The sequence below is a fragment of the Colletotrichum scovillei genome (assembly GCF_011075155.1).
Source record: "Colletotrichum scovillei strain TJNH1 chromosome Unknown Contig00005, whole genome shotgun sequence".
Taxonomy (NCBI): Eukaryota; Fungi; Ascomycota; class Sordariomycetes; order Glomerellales; family Glomerellaceae; genus Colletotrichum; species Colletotrichum scovillei.
In genome coordinates this window covers 1171853-1193711 of record NW_023336263.1, presented here as the reverse complement: position 1 = coordinate 1193711, position 21859 = coordinate 1171853, and the positions used below count along the sequence as shown (strand labels likewise).

The 21859-nt window shown below is 51.2% G+C and overlaps 7 protein-coding genes across 7 annotated transcripts; 3 read left to right on the top strand and 4 right to left on the bottom strand.

Moving 5' to 3' along the window:
* Window positions 1–6924: 6924 nt before the first annotated feature.
* Window positions 6925–7635, top strand: HER10_EVM0008116 (uncharacterized protein; the record flags this gene model as incomplete). The annotated part of the gene is made up of 3 exons (XM_035477650.1): window positions 6925–7143; window positions 7190–7523; window positions 7577–7635. The coding sequence occupies 3 exons, from the start codon at window positions 6925–6927 to the stop codon at window positions 7633–7635; spliced, it is 612 nt and encodes a 203-aa protein (XP_035334163.1).
* Window positions 7636–9452: 1817 nt separating this feature from the next.
* Window positions 9453–11171, bottom strand: HER10_EVM0010001 (GMC oxidoreductase; the record flags this gene model as incomplete). The annotated part of the gene is made up of 3 exons (XM_035479471.1): window positions 9453–9644; window positions 9720–10475; window positions 10536–11171. The coding sequence occupies 3 exons, from the start codon at window positions 11169–11171 to the stop codon at window positions 9453–9455; spliced, it is 1584 nt and encodes a 527-aa protein (XP_035334307.1).
* A 956-nt stretch (window positions 11172–12127) lies between these two features.
* Window positions 12128–15262, bottom strand: HER10_EVM0013037 (uncharacterized protein; the record flags this gene model as incomplete). Its single annotated transcript, XM_035482409.1, has 1 exon — window positions 12128–15262. The coding sequence occupies one exon, from the start codon at window positions 15260–15262 to the stop codon at window positions 12128–12130; it is 3135 nt and encodes a 1044-aa protein (XP_035334519.1).
* Window positions 15263–16413: 1151 nt separating this feature from the next.
* On the top strand, window positions 16414–16965 carry HER10_EVM0000538 (uncharacterized protein; the record flags this gene model as incomplete). The annotated part of the gene is made up of 3 exons (XM_035470314.1): window positions 16414–16477; window positions 16543–16825; window positions 16884–16965. The coding sequence occupies 3 exons, from the start codon at window positions 16414–16416 to the stop codon at window positions 16963–16965; spliced, it is 429 nt and encodes a 142-aa protein (XP_035333659.1).
* Window positions 16966–17167: 202 nt separating this feature from the next.
* On the bottom strand, window positions 17168–18191 carry HER10_EVM0001401 (HpcH/HpaI aldolase/citrate lyase family protein; the record flags this gene model as incomplete). Its single annotated transcript, XM_035471149.1, has 3 exons — window positions 17168–17780; window positions 17832–17884; window positions 17937–18191. 3 exons carry the CDS (start codon window positions 18189–18191, stop codon window positions 17168–17170), a joined length of 921 nt encoding a protein of 306 aa, XP_035333721.1.
* A 666-nt stretch (window positions 18192–18857) lies between these two features.
* HER10_EVM0007022 (uncharacterized protein) lies at window positions 18858–20345 on the top strand (the record flags this gene model as incomplete). Its single annotated transcript, XM_035476589.1, has 1 exon — window positions 18858–20345. Exon 1 carries the CDS (start codon window positions 19257–19259, stop codon window positions 20343–20345), a length of 1089 nt encoding a protein of 362 aa, XP_035334093.1. The 5' UTR covers window positions 18858–19256.
* A 383-nt stretch (window positions 20346–20728) lies between these two features.
* Window positions 20729–21850, bottom strand: HER10_EVM0010593 (uncharacterized protein; the record flags this gene model as incomplete). Its single annotated transcript, XM_035480047.1, has 2 exons — window positions 20729–21462; window positions 21523–21850. The coding sequence occupies 2 exons, from the start codon at window positions 21848–21850 to the stop codon at window positions 20729–20731; spliced, it is 1062 nt and encodes a 353-aa protein (XP_035334343.1).
* Between the last annotated feature and the right edge of the window lie 9 nt (window positions 21851–21859).

The following is a 21859-nucleotide window of genomic DNA, read 5'->3' as shown; positions in this document are numbered from 1 at the left end:
GCGATTCTGAGGTCCTGATAGGGTAGGTATGTTAAGCCAGCAGAAGGTTTGGGAAGAGAGACCGGCAATTGATAGCCTTGGGGTGGGTTAAAATCGCGGTGAAGGAAATCCCCCAGGCAGTAGGGACTGTTCACACAACAAAACCAACATATGAAGAACCGAAGCACACTGGCGCACTGGTTGACGTCCTTGGGGTGAGTTAAGAATGCAGTGTTGACCCATTTAACCCCCCTTCATCCCCTCCATCCTCTCATTGTACCAAATAAGCCTTTCCACAGCGGGGGTCTGCGTCCAGGCTTTGTAGGGTAAATAAGCCATTGTACAAAGTACGTCTTGTGGGCGAGTTAGGAATGTCGTGAAAGCAGCCGCGAAGTACGGGGTTTCTGGGCGACTCTTAGTTGGAGACAGAATATCAGGATATACGGAGCGTCGTATTGGCAACGTGCGGCTTTGTTAGGTTATCGAACACACTTTAGCTTTCCGCATGCTACAGTGCTTCATACAGTCAGGTCAATATATTCATCAGCTAGGTAGCCTCAATCACTTCGCCTCGTCGGTATTATGGCATCATGCATCGTCCTCATCCTTATAGATAGGAGAACTTGGTCGTTTCTAGCTTGCCTGCTGTAATATAAACAGTCGTCGATAAGGCTGAGTAGGTGCTCGCTGTCCTCTAAATGGCACCAAAATATCGAGGAGTCTCTGAAGTTGAGCCAGGCTCTTGTACAGCGTGCTCCTCGTTTGTTTTTGTCTTTTTCCAGTTTACCCGATCATCGTGTGACCAGCAAGCCCAAAGTCCGATGGGTGTGTACAAGTAGTTAGTCTGCTCGAGGGGGGTTGAGATTTCAGTGCGAGCTGCACCGGTGCGTTGTCCAGGGGTGAGCAAGCCTATTGCACTGGTAGTTGAAATGCAAGAGCTATACGCAGGCACTGATAGTGTCCTCGAGATGGGTTAAAGACGCAGGGAACGTGCCAATATCAGACTGTGTTGTAAGACGTTGGTAGCACCTGAGGAACTTGAGTTATTACCCAATCTCAACAATTCATTCACAAAGATCCGTCATGCTCAGCCCAATATTCGCTCACACCCGCTTCTCTATGAACGAAAACACCGTCTTCGCCCCCGGCCATGCGTGATAACTTGTAGGTACGTGATAGGGTACTCTTAGATCCCGATTTGTCTTGCCCTCTCGTCTATTATTCTCCTTCATAGGTAACGGCCCAGCCCGGTAAGTCAAACCCCCCACTTCCCGGCACCCCCCTGTTTCTGGCACCCACAAAAACGCGAAAATCCACCACAACGCAATGCCCACCCCCAACCTCCTTTTATCACAACATTTTCAATTCGAGTCCAAATGGGCTCATTTTTTGCACATACCTTCTTCTATATCTAATGCCTCAATATACCGAAGATCAGCTTCGTCAGGCTCTCGAGGACATCTCAAACGGCAAGAGTCAAAGAGAGCCTCATTGGAGTATGGGATACCACGATCAACCCTCCAACTACGTCTCCAAGGTGGTCAGACTAGGAAAGTGGCTTTGCTGACTGGCAGAGGCTGTCTCCTGACCAGGAGAGTAAGCTGGCACAATGGGTTCGCATTCAGGCTTCGCTGGGCCTCGCACCAACGCACCAACAGGTGAAGGAATTCGCAGAGCGAGTTCTGGCTGCTGCTGGGGATACCAAACCATTAGGAAAGGCTGGATCTATGCCTTCGTGAGAAGGAACCCTATCATTAAGGTTCAGAGAAGTCGTTCCATCGATTCTAGACGCGTTAATGGGGCATCTACTGAGGTCATTAGGAACTGGTTTAAGTTCCTATCCCTGAGATCAAGGACATCAAACCAGCCAACAGATATAATATGGATGAGACTGGCATCCTCGAGGGTCAGGGAGCTAATGGGTTAGTGCTGGGCATGGCTGAGACGACGTCTGTTCGCAAGAAACAACCTGGGTCGAGGGCATGGGTCTCTATCATTGAGTGTATCTCAGCCTTGGGTAGGGCACTTCGTCCTCTTATCATTTTCAAGGGAGACGGTCCAACAACAGTGGTTTCCATTACATCTGGTTCCATACGATGGGTGGGAGTTTACAGCAACAGATAATGGCTGGACTACAGACTTAACTGCCATTGAATGGTTAGAGAAGGTGTTTATCCCACAGACTATGCCCGAGGCTGAGGGCGAGGCTCGACTGTTGATTGTGGATGGGCATGGGAGTCATACGACGACAGACTTCATGTGGAATTGCTATATTAACAATATCCATTTACTGTTCTTACCACCACTCCTCTCATGTCCTCCAGCCACTTGACCAGTCTGTCTTCAGCCCTGTTAAGTCAGCCTATCGGAAGGAGCTCGGTTACTTGTCTCAATGGAACGACTCTACCATTATAGGTAAAGGAACTTCCTGGACTGTTACCAGAAGGCTCGACTTGCTGGTCTATCAGTCTCGAACATCAGAAGTGGTTGGAAGTGGACTGGTCTACACCCTGTAGCGATGGTTAAGCCCCTGATGAACCCTATGGTATTACCTGAGCCTTCTGCTAAGCCCACCACACCCAAACCAACCAGTCGGGGCAAAAGCGATGCCATAATGGTCAACAAACTACCCCTGTTGAGCCATGGGATTCTGCTTCCTCTGCAGTGGTCTGGTCGACACCCAGGAAGCTGGCAGAGCTCAGCGGTCAACTGCACTTATACACCCAACTCGACAATGATACCAGCACTCAACGGCTGCTGTTCAGGAAGGTGAAAAAAGGCTTCACAGAGCAGGCCTGGCAACTGGCAGCTGCCCAGCAGCAGCTGGCTCACCTGAGGGCTCAAGTTACCAACGCTGCAGTTAGGAAGAGGAAGACTGTTCAGATCGATCCCAACACGAAGTTTGCGAACATCAGGGATATCCATCGGGCTCAAATCGAAGCGGGTGAAAAGGAGGTTATTACGGCTGAATCCAGCGACTCTGAATGCCCTAGTGAGGCTGGCAGTTGTATTGTAGTGGGTGTGGTTGAGGATCAATAGTTAATAGTAATGAGGAGGTTGGGTTGTGATCCCATCGTTTTTGTGGGTGCCAGAAACAGGGGGGTGCCAGGAAGTGGGGGGTTTGACTTATAGATCAGCAATATCATCATCTTGTCTTACTTACTAGATTGGTGAACAAAGTATAGTCTGGAATGCTCTCAGGAAGCTGTCGGAGTTTTATGAACACTTTGGATGAATGTAAACTTGCATGTTCCAGATCTGACGAAATCGGAAATAAAACATTGTAGTCCACGTTTTGAAAATCCTCCTCGAGTTTTGCCATGTCACGATCCATTATTGAAGCCATGATCTGATGAAGATAGCTTCCAAACAATCAATCAACAGAACTGAAAATCAACATCTGGAAACATTTCGACTCCCCTACGAGAAGTAAAGACCACAATGGCAACTGAGTTCATTTACTCCCTGACTCTGTGTCAGGCTCTGCCCGGATAGGGGTTAGCATAGGATCAATAGGGGAGGTCTAAGCAACAAAGGAGCAGCTCGCGCATATATAGAGCGCAGAGAGTTCACTTCGCGGTAGGAGCAGATTTCAGTAATTCATCTTTTACCCCCCTTATCAGTTGGCCTCTGTGAGCTTCTTCCCTGCGTCGTACACCTATTGACAGTCTGAATCTCTGGACAGTGTTCCAGATTGAGAGTCTATGGTTTTCCAACTTGGAAAGACAGAGATCTTACAGTCAGCGCTGACGTATGGAAATCACATTGAAGCACGAAAAGACAGACTGTCTTTGTTCCCTTACGGCTCTAACTTATTGTCGGTAGTGAAGTCTGGGGTAGAGGTCTAGCTCACCGATGACGACCGAAGCTTTCCACAAATATTTCTTTGAGGCGAGATGGCACACTCAACCTCGGAAACCATCGCTACTTCCTTAGTTCATGAGGAGACCGCGCGTTTGATAGTTGATACCCTATGACTTGGGGCTCATGTTTAACTTACAATAGAAGGCGCCGTTGTGTGAGCGCAAGTTTGGCCAACGCGTTCTTGGATGCAACAAGGCCACATGGCATAGTGCCATGCGTGTGAAAGACACGCCGTTTACAGCTCCGTGGAGGACAACTGTATTTGCTAGGAACTCCACCATATTCCTCGGCAGTTTCCGGGTAAATTCATCGTGGACAAGTTTTGAAGCATTTCTGATTTTGGTCGTCATGTTCCTAATTTGAACGAATGAAACTTTTCGCCATGGATTCACCACCCAGTCCTCTATGGCCTAGGCAGAGGAACCACTCCTTTGGGGTGAGTTAAAAATGCAGTGAGGGTTCAAATTATGCATGATTGCCTGCAGATACAGGCTGCATTAGTGCGTGGCCTTGGGAGGCAATGGGGATTCGCCTCGAGTGCATGCATACGCCAGTTAGCTCGACGCACGGGTTCACGTATCGCCATATCCAATCGACGGCCAGGTTCTTACAATAGATCTTCACACTGGGTAATTCCAGCCACTTTGTCCCATCGCTTCTCCGAAACGGCACGTAGAGCGGAAAAGACTTAGCGGTGTAGACTTATAGGTGAGGCGGTCTTATGGGAGGCCTGCTTCGCTGACGGTAAGCCCAAAGCTGCGCCATCGGTCTGTCAGAGGCATGCTTGCGTGATTGATGGGCTAGAAAACGTATGAGAAAAACTGTCCGCAGATTTCCTTGGTGTGGGCTAAAAACGCAGTGAACGGAGAAAAGGGTGTTCTGATCGCAACGGCACATCCGCTTTCGGAACGACCCAACTTAAACGGGCATTACCGTACTGCCACTTCGTCGACCCAATCCTTAGGCTCACTCACAATCTCCCTCGCATACCGTCTTTTTTCGTAGTGCTGAACACGAGATCATGACAGCACCAGGTCGCGAATTAGTCTCATCTAATTCTACAGCACATCAGCGACGGCAATCTCACTACCAACGTCCTCAACGTGACAAGAGCCCAATCCTCCTCAACATCGAGTCACCTGATCTGCGGCAAGATATTTGTAAGCTATGAGTACTGAAGCAGCACTATCTATGTAAATTCGGCCTGTTTTCCGTCGTCAGGGGCGATAGCTCTGGACAGGAAGAGGCCGACTGTTGTGATGCCACTCCCTTCGTTTTCATGAAGGGTCTCCAAAGTCAACGTATCTAATTTCCCTAAAAGGGTGAGGAGCACGTGGGTGAGTTGACTTTGTGTGCTTTCCACGCTTACCATCAGATCTCCGCGGCGCGAACTCTAACCAAGGTATCTCAACGCTCTCGCCGAGACATGTACTAATCCAGTAAGCGAGGGGACCCTGCGACTCGCGACGGAGGATGACCAATGTGCCTGGGGATAGGGTCAATGTACTCCGTATCTCCGGAGGAAAACGTGCTGAATTGTATTCGTGAACTCTCTCCCGTTGTGGTTAGATCACCGCAGCACAAACTCTACATAAGTTCCAAAATGCTTGAGTAGAGCCTCAAAGCTTAGCCATAAGCGGCTTGGTAATCTGATGAGTTAACTTTTGCTGTCAGGACTTAGCTTCAAAGCTAATTTCTCAATAACAGCGCCTCACTTAATATAATTGAATTCATCTAGACCACCTTTTCTTCCCGAGGCCCAGTCTCGCCCACAGTTGGAGACATTTCCCCGCGTTGTATCCTTTGGAAAAGTGATCGTCGCAGGCTACTCCGACGTATTATCAACTATTTCTAGGCGATGAAAACAACATGAAACCCTGCTTTCGTATAAATAGCGGCATTATATCAATACGCAGCCTCAGTGCAAATTTGCAAATGCACTCGCAGCTCTTGTAACTCTCGTGCATCGTTGCAGAGAATCAAATTTGCTGGTGGTCTTTCACTCATTCAGAGAAGGTCTTCTTGCATGGTGCGCCCGAGACGCAAAGTCCTGAGCTGGATATCGTGCAACTCAAAGAGCGGAACAATATTTCCTCATTCGTGGGGGAGCCCTGAATACGAAATGAGCAAATTCATTGCCTCGGACTGCAAAAAATACGTCTAGTGCGTTCGTGGGTTCGAAAGTCCCGTTGAGAGTTTTTCAAACCACCGTCTAAACGTTGTCCATCCGCGAATTCCGGCCACGATTCTGACCACGCGCAACGCACCGGCCACCCCCGCAACACCGGCCACCCCGGCCTTGCTGCTGACATTAACACCACGAGCAGGTCTACTACGTCGGCCAGCTCCTTTTCCGAAAAGCCATCATTCTTGTCTCTAAAGTGTGGTTATAGGGTCATTATGATTGTCCCCTTTTCGCGAACATGCGCCGCGAGGGGGAGCAGGGGTGCGCGGTGTTTGGGTTGGTGCTATGCCCATTGCAGTTAATCCTTTTAAGCGCATAGCTGTGTAATATCCAGAAAAGGATAAAATTGCTGGAGCCTGTAGGTATTATCATCGAGACTTTCTGCCTTGTTGTTTTGTTAGTCACGCCGCTCGACCTGCTCGTATTCCTGAATCTAGTTGAACTATGGCTCCAAATCAGTTAGAGCTAGTTTAACCACTATAACAGTATTTCAACCAGACCGTTAGGAGGCCACCAGAAAGATTTATCAAATTGATGAAAGCTAATTACTTAGGAGAACCAAATAGTAGGGCTTTCACAGCATTATGCAGACAGAAACACCAAGAACTTAAATAGAGTGCTGTTCTTGTAAGCAGTAAGTCAAGGCAACTAACTAAACCACGAACAGTGAAGCACCGGTGATGATGTTCGGATATCCGGAACCAAAAACAGTATCTTCTGTTCCTTGCTAGACAGCTATGAGCTTACGAGAATAAAGTGCAGAGGGTGTAATACCGAGTTGGCTTGAAGGATACAGTATATAAAGACCCTCAATATTCCACACTTCAGCTTCACGATCATCTCATCACATCAACATCTTTCTCACTCACTTACCAACAGATCTTTCAAAACTCAAGATGAAGTACATTCTTTTGACCACTGTCTTTGCCGCTGCCTGCGCAGCTGGACCTCTGGCTGAAGTCAGAGATCTGACTGGCACGCCCGAGAACACTCTCACCTATGTCGACATTACTCCGGCTGATTTGGAGCCGCAGAACGCAAACTTGACCGATATCGTCGCTAGAGATACGCTCCCCAACACCAGCTGCCCGGCTGGACAGACTTATGATCGCTCGGTCTGACAGCTTCTGCGTTGCCAACCCTCGCAGCAACCGCGAGAAGATTACGGATACCCCTTGCGGCGCCAACGAAATCTGTGTCCAGCGCCGCCTCGTCAGCAACGGCAAGAGCTATGCCAAGTGCATTCCCGTCGTCGACCTTGTCTTGTGGAAGACCAGCCCGGACGGAAACAAGGAGGGCTGCACTACCACCACCGTCAAGGGTGGAGGAAACCACCACGTGGGAACCATTGTTTACGATGTGAACAAGAACCCTATTCAGGTCGACAAGATTCGTTACCTCGGAGAGCCTGGTGAGGTTGATGAGGGAATTGGCGGATCTACCCCGTTCTTCAGCAGCAACCTCTTCAGCTTCGCTGGAGGCCACTACCTCAAGAGTAAGGAGAAAAAGAGGAAACGATAATAAAGAATCACGCTGACAATGAAATAGCTTGCGTCTTCGCCGGTGGCTTCGGAAACCTGAACGCCTACTCCTCGGCTTGGGTCTAAATCTGAGTTGAGCATCGAGAGTTTGTTACGACCCGTCGTGCAGGGATGGCAGTTGACCGACCCACTCTGGCGTCGAGCGACTATGACAAGACACTTGTACTGTAGGATCACGGGAACAACAGGACTCGATTAGGAATGGAAGGAACCTGGCACAAGTCTGAGCGCTCTTGGTGGATCAGAGCCAACGCTAATTCAGAACGGAACTGTTCAGTATGACTTGTATACAGCATGGCCTGAGCCTCGGTTAAGGTCATACTTCCATAGCTCTTTGGCAAAAAACTGGTTTTCGTACCAATCTCGGCTTACCTTCACCGTGAATTGAAGTGTCGAGTCTCAGGATCGTTCTATAAGTCTCTAAGTATTAAATGATCTGTCAAGAAGATATTTATTCGAAATCGCGTAGAGCATCTGATGCATTAGTAAAGTTGGTTGCGCACTTATGACGACAGACTCTAATGTTCGATAGTTAACCGTCACCACGCTGTGCCTCAGTGTTGTTATGGAAGTTGGAGAGGAACTGGATGATTAAGAAATGGAAAGTAAGTGGACTACGATTCATTCATGTATTTGGAAATCTGTGATGGTACTTCTTGGTCTCATGTCTCTCAACTTGATACTTTGGACAGTCAATTATACTTGTAGAGACAAGTCCAAAAAACGGTATTCATACCAGCGTGTCATAAAATCGAGAGACGATCTCGCGAAAGGGCCGTCCTGATGAAAGAGTCTTGACTACGTCACAGTTCCAAGTCTTGACTCCTCAGCACGACGTAGGCTCCACGACATCATGAGAAGTATATTCCTTCTGTATCGACTTCTCGTTAGAGCATCAGCGTTATGATAATTCAGATCACTCTGTCTTCTGCAGATACGCCGTGTACACCGAGGCGAACAGTGGCTCAGTACTCAGAAAGCCGCGGGATGTGGAAAGAACGGTAGACGCGGTTGCACTGAACATTATTATGGACATGAGAGTAGGGAGTTTTCATTCGAAGTGAAGGAAGTTTAAATACTGTTCATCTGATTCAGCGACTTAAGGAATAGAATGGGTCACTGAGGCCGCGGAAACCGATGAGAATCGTGATTTATGCCCAGGCTGAGATGCATTGTGACAACCATTGTGACAACACGATCTCTGGAAGTCGGCAAAGATAAGGCATTCATTTCGGAGTTCGGAGTTCTCAGTTGATTTTATTACTACATACATGTTGCTTTGAGTCCTTTGTCACAATTCGCCGATTTTGATATCGTGCTTCGACCGCGGCAGTCCTGAAAAAGCGACTTGTACATGGTTAGGCCTCAACAGAACATTCCACATCTTTGGAAACTTTTGCCTCTAGGTGAATACTTATTGCAGCGCATCAATGATTTCTGACCCCTTTCCCGGAAAAAAGGAATGCTGGACCTCAGTCTCCGAGATGGAGACTTGCAGGTAATGGTGTGGTTGAGAATGGGGTCGGGGGGTAATCTGAGTGCCGGAGGATACATCAAGTCACGCGCTGGGACACCGCCATTCTCCGTACGTTCTGGCTGCTTCACGGTGCCTCACGGGAGTTAGTTGTGGTGTGTGTTCAAAACTACGCCGGTGAAAGTCTTCGCATCTGATCTATGAGTACAGAAACCGTCTCAACAATGAGAGAATGACGTAATGTGCATACACCCAAGGGACGTGAGCACGGCGAGGAGCTTATTACACTGAATTAACATTGAAACTTTACAAACACTGGCTATCCATGTGTTGTTTATCTATACAGATGGGTATCATGTCCCAAACTCTCAAACTCAATCGCCACCTTATTTAGTGATGGTGAGCAAATCTAGCAGCCGAGTCCGAGGCCGAGATCCAAGATTCTCTTGGCAGCATAAGCAGCGGCCACCATGATGGGGGCCTGTGTGTTACCAGTAGGGACCTCGGGGTGCATGCTAGCGTCCACAACAAAGAGGTTGTCCGTGCCCCAGACCTTGGTGTCAGGGTCGACAACGCTCTTGCCATCGTTGGCAGTGCCCATCTGAGTGGTGCCAAGGTAATGGCTGCCACCACCGATGGCAGCCACGAGAGCCTCCGCGGTGGCATTCTCGGGAACGGTGAGGATGCTGTTGGGTTCGCGAGCCCACTGGAGCAGCTGGTCGACAAAGGTAGTAAGAGCCTCCTTGTCGCCCTCGGTGTGCATGAGGGGGTTCTTGGTCATGTTCGTCGCGCCGCTGGGAGTGATCTCGACAGTACCGGTGGAAGTGGTGCCGTGGGTCAGGTAGACCTTGACACCAATTGTGTTGTTGCTATCAGCACGGACAGTGCCCTGAACGTGACGGGTAGCGCCATCGGTAGTGTTGACGCTGGTCCAGAAGTTAAGACGCTGACCGGCTTGGGCCATGAGACCACTGCCTTGAGCAAAGAGGTCAACAGTCTCCTGGTCAGGGTCAGTCCAAGCAGTCTTGGGAAGCGCAATGAGCTCCTCCTTGGTGGTGAAGGTGACGGTTGCAATGCCGTGGTCCTTGAGGTTCTCGCCGACGGGGAGGTCGATCCACTGCTCCTTGGGCGGCAGCTGGATGTTGGTGGTACCGGAGGCGACGATTTCGATCTGTTTGGCGGGACCGATGCCGGAGTTGAAGAGGACACGAGGGGTGGAGTGGGAGCCGGCGGCGAGGACGAGAGATCCACCCTTGCTGAGCTTAATGATCTCGCGGGCTCCACCGTCGTGCTCGACCTCGACACCGGTGATGAGACTGCCGTCGCGGATGGCGCGGAGGACCATGGAGTGGAGTTCTAGGGTGAAGTTGGGGAGGGCTTCGGCGTCGGGGAGGATCGCGCGGACGGGGCTGTCGCGCAAACCGTGAGCGATCTAGAAGAAATGTGTCAGTTCGTTCATGGGCAGGAACGGATGGAAAATTGTTCTACTTACCGACCACGCAGGGTGCGAGTACATGAGCTCCTTGGACTCAGGGTCGTTCAGAGCATCTTGCTCGCTCCAGCCGTGAGCATCCAAGAACTTGGACATCACCTCAAAGGCGCCGTCGTCGTAGCGCTTGCCATCCTCGGACGCCAGGATAGATCCGGGAAGACGCTTGTAGAACTCCTCCGCAGCCTCCGAAACACCGTTCTCCCAGTGCCACTCCTCGGGCCAAGTCGCGAAGTCAGCCGAGCGAGGCTTGATGTACATGAGCGCGTTGAGCATGGTGGAGCCACCGAGCAGACATCCCGCGGCAATGGCGAGATCTCTGCAGTACTGCAGATCCGGAGAGGCACCGGTGAAGTCGGCCATACCGGGAACATCGTACATGGTGACGGTGTTGTTCCACGGCATGGTCTTGTTGTTGCCGGTCATGTAGAAGGAGGTACCACCGCGCTCGATGAGAAGCACGCTGCGACCCGAGTTGGCGAGGCGCTCGGCGGCCACGATACCAGCGGTGCCACCGCCTGCGACGATGTAGTCGTAGGTTGTGTTGCGGGTAGTCGTGGTGTTGCTCCGGAGGCTCAGGCGGGCTGCTGCCGTCTCGCTCAGCGCGAGGAGCGCCGAGCTCAAGGTGATGAACTTCATGGTGGGTAAAGAGAGAGGAATGATGTTCAAAGATACAAGGACAGGACACTCAGCCAAGAGTCTGAGGAACCTGAAGCCATGCGACGTCGGGCAGCAGGACAGAGCTATTAAACTACTTACATGATTCGAGCGATGAGATTGATAAGATGCGATTGATAATCCTCGTCTAAACTTGTCCAACTATCAAATTTCGGTACTGGAGGGATAGCACTCCGCAAAACTGGGTAGGGCTAACTGGATGTGGGAAAGATGGTTGCAATTTGGTGGATCTAGCAATATAAGCATACTGGGCAGCGGAGGCGCAACACGAGAGGCTCCATTGCATTGGGCAACTGACAAAGCAGATCGTGTAAAATTTCTGTTTTTCTTTAGTAAAATACCTCATACCGCATGTTTTGGCGAACTCAAATTCCTCCCGCCAAGCCGGACTTGTCTCCCTCAAGAAGCAACAGCAGTGGTAAGCGAGCTTCTTGGAAAGCGAGCATGACGGCGGTGGCAGGGCAGCTCGAAGCGGACTATGTGGAGACAAGTCTGGGCGAAACGGAGTCTACGCAGTAGTCTTGCGGTGTCGTTGGTTGAAGGGTCTCTTCTTCAGCAAGCGTGATGTCACGCACCATCCGAAGCGCACCACAGCCATGTCAAATCGCTTGGTCATGATCTTAACGGCCAATGAGAAATTGGGTCCGGATTTCTCGAGTGAGGCTATGGGCGGCTGCGCCGGGCACTTTTGCTGCTTTATTGCTACGATCAGAAAACCTTGCTCATCTGTGGATGGATTATTGAGAGGACTTTGGGATAAAGGTTTATCCATTGGTGAATTCGTCTCTGAGTCGCTCTTTGTGGCCTGGTACATTCGAAATTAAGCTTCTATGCTGCTACTATATACGCGAAGTCCGAGAAGATCTCACGGGTCGGCTAGTCCTTCCTTCAACCCTGAAAACTCCGAGATCTCGTCTCTATTCGTACCGTCGAGCTGCGTTGGTCTGCTGTAGTTCTGGCAACATATCCTTCTTACCAAGAACAATGGCCAGATCGAGAGCCGTCAATGGTGATTCTAAGTTCACCAATCTGCCTATCCGGCCGTCAGGGCCATCGGTTTTCTCAAGCTTCAGATAACCGTTGCACCGGCCCTCCAAGTCGCATCCCAGCATCACAAGCCGAGTCACAATCTCAACATGATCATTGGCGACAGCTAGATGGATCGGTTGGAAGAAAGCATATTCGCCGCTCGACCATCGATTCAAGTCCGCCGGTCCAGACCCGTCGCTCTTCAAGAGCTCGTAAGTGCAGCCGATAGACCCGTAAAGACATGCGAAATGCAAGGGGGTCAAACCGAGTGCATGGGTGACGTTGTCTGCTTTCGCCCCCAACTTGAGAAGCGCGCTGGCAGCTGATGGCTGATCGGCCATGACGGCGGCGTGTAATGGGCTGCGACCGTAGTCGTCTCCAACATCTATCGAAGCTCCCAAATCTGCGAGGCCGCGGATGACTTCTTTACTTCCACCGCAGGCTGCGTGAAAGAGAACTGATCGTCCGGCGTTGTCTCTGGCGTCGATATGCTTAGTTGTGCCCATCATCTTGGTCAATGCGTCTACTGCCTGCATGTTGCCCGTGGCTGCCGCCCGATGCAGCGGAAGCTCGCCTAGGTCATTGATGTGTGGGAATGAGTGCGAGCCGAGGAAGTCCTCTTTGATCAAATCAATAATCTTCCGTACCCTATGATTTGCCAGTCCGGCAGGCGCATATGCGGAGAAGAGATGGAGAATGGTCTCGAGTCTTTTTGTCGTGAACTTATGCAGAATGTCGGGGTCGGTTCCAGAGTAAAACGCGATCTCGGCTTCAGCTTGCAGGACCTCGGTTGTAATACCCTGCAGAATGTCGGGTCTTTTCTTGAGATTTGACTCTCTCTCTTCTTCCAGAAGATACGCAGCGAGGTTGAAGTGTCCATTGAGCACAGCAAGATGAACAGCCATAAAGCCGCTTCGTGTTTGACTCATGGTATTCGCACCTAGCTTCAACAACGTCTTGAGCATGGATAGCGAACCAAGAGTTGCGGCCCAATGAATGGCTCTGAAGTCGTCAAACTCTTCTGTTCGCAGCTCAAGAAGACCTCTTTGTTTCCTTGCAAGTGACTGGACATCCCTATCACTTCGCGCTCGAACGGCCCGAATCAAATCAGCGTATGGCTTACTTTGCTCGATCTTGACGGCGTGGAGTTCATTTCCAAATCGAATGGCAATGTTGACTGCCGTCTTTGTCCTCACTCCCTCGGGTATGGGAAGTGTCGGTGCCAGCATAAGGGTGAACCTGTCTTGATAACAACAGCAACGCGTAACTGCGCCGACCTCGTCAAACAGTACGACAGGCTCTTGCGGCTCTGGAGTTCGCCCAGGCGTACTTGGCAGAGCACCCTCGTCACTTGGAGCGAAGAGAAGTTCAGAAGTACCAGAAACTTCCAGCTGAATAAATCGTCGGCCTCTTCTCTGGGACTCTTTGGCGTCGATGGTGATGAAACCCAAGCCTTTTGAGTTTTGGTACGATGCAGGGCCATCTGACGTAGTAGCAATTTCGGAAAACTCCAGGTAGACGGACTCGAGACTGTTGCCAGTGTAGGGATGCTTCTCGTAGCACACTTCCCACCGTCTCCTGACCCGACGGAGCCCAATGGCAACATCTACGACTGATCGCTGGCTTTGCTCAAGTGACATGAAGCGCAAAACGACCATCGCGCGGTTCGAGTGCGGCTCTTTAGTCCGTATCACGGATAGTGTGGTGTCCCATCTTTCCGGCGGATATGCTTCGTGAATGGTGAAGGCAAGATGAGAAACAGCATCCTTTGAATTGGGTCGAAGCTTTGTTTTCACACTGAGTTCAGGGAGAGCGTAGAATGGGTTTTCCTTGACGTAAATGTTTTCGTACGTCCCTTCTGCGTCATCGAAATTATCCAAAGGAAATAAGATGACGGAGCCCTCTTCAGAGGCAACTCTTGCGAATTGGTCACTCCAAAGTCGTTGTAGAATGATGCAAGGGCTCATCTCCTCGCTGGCAGAGTCGGCCTTGGAGACTATGCAATCCAAAAGAGCGTAGTACTCATCCCCATTCGGCTGCCGTGGGATGAGAAGGATGTTAGTTCTTAGCCCTTGATTAGTGACACTTGTCGGCGCACTATCTTGGGATTCCGATGGAGGCAGAGGTCGCACATTGTCAAAATCCACCCTTGAGAACGCGCCTGGTGAACTTGCAAGTAAGCCGAAGAGGTCATCCGAGGGTTGAACGTCCTCTGGCATCCCCCAGAGAAACAGGGACTGGTCGTCGCTCTCTTTGAGGATCTCTTCTTGCAGGCGCGTGAAAGCGCGATCACCTTCGCCGTAGAGCAAGGGCATGTTCACCTTGAACAATCCTATCAGGCAGTATGCTTTGTCTTCCGGTCGCGTCGTCTGTCGATGCCCCGCCCATCGCATCTTGTTCGCGACGCTGATGTCGCTAAGGAACGACGTACCAGAGAGCACCTGCTCGTCAATGCCGGTAATCCTGGCAAGCAATTGGCAAAAGACATTTCTCGACTGCTTTGTGTTGATGTAAGACCAGTCCCCAGCGTAGAACTCAACGGTCTTCGGTGCAATGAGCTCTTGTAACGTCCATCCCCTGGTAAACCATCGACTGCTCTGGAAACTCGAATCCTTGGCAAATGGGCTTTGCACAGAGACAGGCTCCACATCGGAGAGGAACCCGTAACAGATGGCTGCCTTTTCGTACCACCGGTACATGGAGTTGATGGACTCCGACAACTCGGCGCTGCTAGTCTTGTCGATGCAGCAGGTGTCGGCCCAGAGGTAACGGTGGCGATGGCTCTTGGCCAGGTTGGCTGCATCTTGTATCTTGCGGAAGCCGTTGGTGGAGCGGATCTGGTCGACCGCATCCGCGGAGCCCGACCCCGGACCGGGTGCCGTGTCCGAGGCCAAGCCAAGCGCTTGGAAGCTTTGGAATGTGACTTCGTCGCTGCCCCAGGTGTGAGACAAGATCGCGTACTCCTCCTGGGGGTCGCCCTGCACCTCGACGAGTTTGAGGCTATCGGTGTCAATAAGCCACATCTCGAATCGGCTGCCTGGCGGAGGCGAGCATTGAAAAGGTGTAGGTAGGATGCCAAGGTTGAGGCGCCGATCGTCAGCTGAGTTCAACCCATGCGAGAAGAAGATGATTTGTTATCTGGGAGAGAAACATGATTGGTCCGGCTCCCTGCAGCTAAGCTAGATCTCCAGCCCAGCACTGAGAGCATCTTATGTGCATCATTTCATCAACAGCAGTGAGAGAATTGGGGAATATGAAAGATGCCTGGCTCTCATTACAAAAGACTACCGGAGTCGCTGTTCAACAAAACTGTGCTCTTTGAGGTGCGACCAAGAGTCATTGACAATTTGTCGACTAAACCTCTAGCAGCGTTACAGAAGCCTGAGTCAAATGACGAGTGCCCACAGGAGCCCAAAGATCAATATTAAGCTTAAGAGGTGCTCTTTAAGCCTAGGTAAAACGCGCTAAGAAGCGAATGCTATTACAAGACGTGGGATACCGAAGCGACGTCGTGGGCCTTAACATCTAGATTTATGATGTGAAATTCAGTTTCGCTGCCCATGGAAGAGTGTCGGATCCGGAGATCATATCCCCTGACGAGCGGCTGAGCAGCCAATCGCAATTTTCTTCTTGCTGCATATCACCCCGCCGCGCAGTTTGATCTTCAAGGAGGTTCAAATACTCCCCTCGACGAATTGCAATGGCGATGGTTTCCAACCGTGGGATTTTGGAGTTCTCTCTCCCTGTCATCCCCACCAGAGACCCCAGAGACCCTGGCCAAGGAGAACAGGGGTTCATCCGAGGAGCTCGCAGCGTCGCTTCATTCCCATGTTTTGAAACTTCGTTCGATCTTCGAAACCGGTCATGCCTAGGTAACACAGGTGCTCAGCCATCTTTTCAGGCCTTCCAAGGCGGTCATCGCATCATCTCAGGCCACACGATGGCAGATGCAGCGCTTCTGTCAGCTCAACTATAAGATGGCACCTGTCGCGTCGCTGTCAGTTCATGTCACTAAGTTTCAACTCATCAACAGCGAAACTGCCATCCGATACAACAACTTTTCTTCTTTAGACCTGGTGTCATCTTTATTTGAGCTTATTTAAAGTCTTTGCGCCCATTTTCCTTTTACAATTATCCTCAAGATACCCATTTGATTCACCGCAATCCACACAAAATGTACGCCCAACAAGTTCTCGTTACTTTCCTGATGGCCACCAGCGCCACTCTCGCTAGCGCAAGTAAGTATCATCTTCTCAACCCCACAGCTATCCAATCTTCTGTCTAACCAGTCGACTGCGCTTAGGAAGCATCGAAAGACGCCAACTGCTTGGAAACCTCGGCAGCCTCTCGTGCAACGTCGCCAGACTTCAGATCCTAGGCGCCCTCGGCAACACCGAAGACGCTGTTTCCCAAATCACCGACACAACAGTCCAGGACGCTGCCAACGCTGGTCTCCAACAAGCACGAGGCGGCATCGCGCAAATTGCAAAGTCCATCGTCAGCGGTGCTGCACCGCCCGCGGCTAGCCGTGATGAGGTAGCAGCTGGACTGGCTGCAGCGGGTACCGCTCTTTCTGGGGGTGATGCGTACGTATTCTTGTATTTTGTGAAATTCGAGGATTGCAATGGCTAACAACCTGTAAAGGAGCGACCAAGCCGTAGCCGATGCGCAAGCGGGACTTGATAAGTCTGTCAAGGCTGGTCAAGATGTCGTTGCAAACTGTTAGACAGTGAATATTGGGTTGAAGGAGCTGAGCTCAGCATATGATGAAAATGAGGCATAAAACAGCAGCAGGACTAGCGCATGCATTAATACCACCGTGTTCGATTATTCAAAACTGATTCTCTTCATTCTAAGCATATCCTCTCATGTCGGCAAGCATTGCAACTCTATGCGACCCCTGCTAGAGTCTCTCTTGCAAGATGAAACTATCTCGTCGTTCCAGTCAGTTCCCTCGCCTGTCGCAAGTCCTGCACCATGCCACCCAAGTGAACCACGTCGGCCGAGACCATGATCAAACTCATCCGCTCCGCAGCCTTTTTCAGGACCTCTGGACTTCCATACGGAGGCCCACCAAATGCAAAGCCAGCATAAGGTTTATTGTGCTTATCAATGGTATCAAAGAATAGCTTCGACACCTTGACCCATTCAGGTTCAGAAGCCCCAATCCCTCCCATCTTGGCCTCGAGGTTCATGCTGACTCGGGCATCAAGAGTGCCAAACCAGACAATGTCGATATCTGAACCGCACGCCGTCAGAATCTCATCGAGGTTCTTGACAGCTTGGGCTGACTCGATCTGAATCATAATGGCGGCCTGATCATTGAGACACTTGTGCAGGTCGCGGTGGTCATACGGAGTATCGGTCAGACCGGGCACAAGACGGAAAGGCGGCAGGGATCGTGTGCCGTTCTGCGCAGTGCCGAACTTGGCGGCGCCAATAGCATGTTTTGCTTGTTCAACTGTCTCGATTTGGGGGATGACGATGCTGGCGCCGGCATCGAGAGCATACCCAATGGCGGCGTGATCGTGGCCAGGGAGGCTGCGCAATCATATCAGCATGAAAGCCTGAGAAGACGTAGGACAGACGTACCGAACGAACGGAATGGTACGGCCTTGGCTCATGAATGAAGCCTCGTGAACCATCTACGCGGCGTCAGAACACTCTTTCAGGTTTACCCAGTGATTCGTTGAGTACCGTCGTCATGGTTTCCGTGTTGCATGGGGTATGCTCCCAATCAATCCAAACGGCATCGAAGCCCATAGGGGCCAAGTACCGGGTAATGGGGATCGAGCTCAACCCTGCGTAGTAACAAAGCAGTGGCGGAATCTTCTTTGCGTGGGCGTCTCGGATGGCTTGGCGGGCTTTGTGAGGCTGGAAAAGCGAAGGAGCAGCATAGGCAGCCATGCCTTGTGAAGAAATACCCTTGTATTCGTCTCCCGAGGTAACCATGATGGAAATTCGAAGTTTTCACTGTTTCTCGGAATGATGTTGGGTGAAAGTTCTGGATGATTCAAATTCGATAGGCCTCCAATCCTCGTCTTCATCGTCTCCTCTTATAACCTGTTTCACTCAACATCCTCCGTCGACATCCCACGCCGTTCGAATCTTCAACATCAGTGCGCGCGAGCAAGTTTACGTGAGACCATCAAAGCAGCTTGCGGATTTCTTGGTTGAGTTACCGGCCGAAAATGTTCCTAGTCTGAGCACTCAGTCAAAGAGGATGTCGGTCTTGGAGATGTCCGTTAAGACGCCGGGCAGGAAGAAGCTCGTACAACGGCTCAACATCGCTACTTTGGATTCGATAGGTCAGCCGAGGCACCGAGGTAAGCTATCCGAAATAAGGATCTTGAGGGATCTGCATATGCAGCAAATGAGGCTCACATAGCTATTTCCATACAGTTGTCTCGTCGAACTCCCAGAGTCCTAGCGCCGTGGAAAGGTGGTTGGACCAAACTAGTGCAACTTCCGAGACACTATTGTGGCTTACGGCTAGACTAAAATCTGACAGGCGTCGGGAAGTTTTATGTCATAAAGCCGCTGCCGAAGGAGTCGGAGAGACTTGCGTGGATCCCTTTTTGCCATCTCACTTGAGCACTCACTCCAAAAACCTCGAGTTCATGCTATCAGATTCATTTCTCTCATGCAAGACTTTCAAACATCGATAAGGCGGTCCCAATTACATCATTTTCACTCATTCCCAACATTAAACGAGAATTTTCGCTCAGTCCAACATTGGCGCCATACCCACGTCTCCCGAACCACTGCCAAGCGAGCAATCGAGCGATCACGTTTCGCGGTCGCCTTCTCCCGACCATGCACTTCAGGTAGGTTGCAAGCACCCATTATTCGGATATGATTGTGTCACACGTACCGTCTAGGTAGCTCATAAGAAGTCCAACTTAGACCCGCCGAGAGCGCAACCGCGAGGCCCAAAAAGTCTTTCGCAAACGCAAACAAGCCGCGGAAGAGATCCAGGCAACCCGTCTGCAGCATCTAGAAACTACCGTCGCCAAGATGAGCTCCGCGGTCGTCGAGCTTGTTGATTGGATGCTGGATATTGAGGCGCTGAAGCAGGAAGTAGGGGTCTTGACGCGTATCCAGGAGATGGTGGCGCACGTGTTGGCTTTGGCTGACGATGCTGTGGCGTTGGAGAATGAGCTTCCCAAGAGGAGGAAGAGGAAGCTTAGAGAAGCGAAGCGGACTCCGTCACAAATTCCCGACCCCAAAGACCATGCTGGTACGGGCATAGAAGAGGAGAATTCCTGTGCTAGAGATAACACATCTCATGCGGCGTCGCCTCCGCAGGCAAACACCCTAGCACCAGATTCTCTGACCTTGACACCAGACGACCAAATCCTCTCCCATCTGACATCCTTAGCTTGCCGCCCAACCTCACTACCCCCATCCCTAGGAACCTTCCACTGCGGCTCAACAACGATCCTTAGCCCGGACTCTTTCAGCTTCCGCCTCACACACACCTGCTTCACGCTAGGCTACCTCGTCCTCAGCAAATCCCTCGACTCACCCCTCCCTCATGGAGAAGAACAGCGCATCTTCAGCTCAACACTCAGATACCGTAATAGAGAAGACATCATCACAAAAATGAGGTGGCTTGTCGGACCTGGCCAGCACGAGCTCCAACAAGCTGCAGAACTACCCATGGGCGGGCGCTGGTACGGTGACGAATTCAGCTCCGAGGACCTCTCGCCGGAAAACCTTGATCTCTTTGAGAAGACGGCGCTAGCGGATGCCCGGCAGACGCGGTTTCTGAGCGTCGCTGGTGTCGAGAGGCAGCTTATTGCCCTCGGTGCTCGGGTCGTGGATAAGGAGACGTTGGAGTTGAGGTTGAGTGGGCCGTTGAAGTTGGCCTCGGACGCGGGAAAGAAACGAGGTTTGGCATCGGAGAGTTGGAGTTTTGTGGATTGTTTCCCGCAGACATTGCAAAGGAGGTCGAAGAAGGCGTTTACGGTGCAGCTGAATATTACGCTGCTGATTGCTAATTTGTCGAGGTGTGCGGTGTGTCTCATGAAAGGCCCGGGGTTCCCGAGGGATAAACTAAAGAGGGCGATTGAAGATTCTGTGGTCATGGTTAATAGTGGTTGAAGTGAATTTCCGTCACAGGTGTTTGGCTCTCTCACGCCTTCGACGTGATTGACATGGAGATCCTGCGTTGAGGGCGCCTTGGGGGACAGAGTTGGGATTGTCACTTGTAAGAGACTTTTGCCTATAGATTGCCTGCCGGACGAGGATCGTCACTGTTACTATGGAAGCAGGAGTTTCGTAATTGTCAAAGTCATATTCCTGGCTAGAGTACACATCCTGAATCTCATATCCTGGATATTACGACCCGCTACGCTTGATCAACTTTTCGGGAATGGTCGCTCCAGAACCAGGCCATCTCGATCAACCTCGTATGCCATGTATCACTTGAAGATATCCGCGCAGCAATGTGCCCGAAATCTCAAGCTTTGTGGTCGCTAGCCCATTCACTCCGACTCATCCATCGGTTCCCCGTCAGTGCCAGCTGCCTGCTCCTGAGAAATGTCCACTTCCTCCTCATCCCCCAGGTTACGTTGTACGCTAGAGTCATCGTTGCTCACTGCCTCTGCAATTCTCGCCTCCTCTATCTCAGCCTGCTGCGCCGCGGTAGCAGCCTTGCCTTCAGCAAGAATCCTCTTCTTCTCGTTGAACTTCTCGATGGCTGCGAGGGTCTTGCCCGCAGCTGCTCGGGTGGCGGCGCCAGTCCGATTGGCATACGGGAGCTCGAATACAGCATTGGAGACTGCCTTGATGCCCATCTGGAGAGACTTGGCCTCGGCGAGAATTCCGTCGCGGATGTCCCTGTCGCCCTTGCTTGTGGTCTCTAGGTCGTTCACTGAGTCGATGAATGTCTTGACCATGTGCTGTAGGGTCATATGGCGATCTGTGAGGAGGTTGAAGGCGGCCTTGGAGATGTAGCAGTTATCATCATCCCCGAGTGTCTCTTTTCCAGGCACATAGCTGGAAGGTTCGAGTTTCTGGATAGGCTGTGTGCCGAGGTCGGGACTGGCTCTGTCTTCGATGAGCTGCTCGGGGGCTTCGTAGGTCTGGTCGGCGAATGGGTTTCTTCTACGCGACCTGATGGCCATAGGCATGTCATCCGAGTCGGTGCTACCAGCATCGACGGTGGCACCAGTCTCGACAATGTCATCAGTCTCGATGGTCGCAACCGGCTCTCCGTCTTCATTGTCCTGTATGGGAGACTTCGAGGGCTCCTAAACTTTGGCCTCAGCAGCCTGACGCTCAGGTCGAATTGTCGAGATCTTCATGAACGGGTGATTTGGATTGTGAGGTCGAGGGAAGGAGGCGAGCGGCGAGGGAGTCATCGGCTTCGGGCTGTCCTGCTTTCGGTATTTGCTGCCCGATGGGTGAATCTTGAGTTTCGTTTTCTTAGATGGAGTCGGGGAATCTGGGGTCTGATTTCTTCTCTTCGACCTCTTTCTCTTTTTTCTCTCGACGGAAGGAGAGTTCTCGGCCGCATATCTCGCGCTCAACTTGTGAGACGACGGAACGACCGCGGCTTCGTCCTCGGGAGAGGAAGGAATCGAAATGGCTTGTAGTTTCGTCATCTCGGGCAA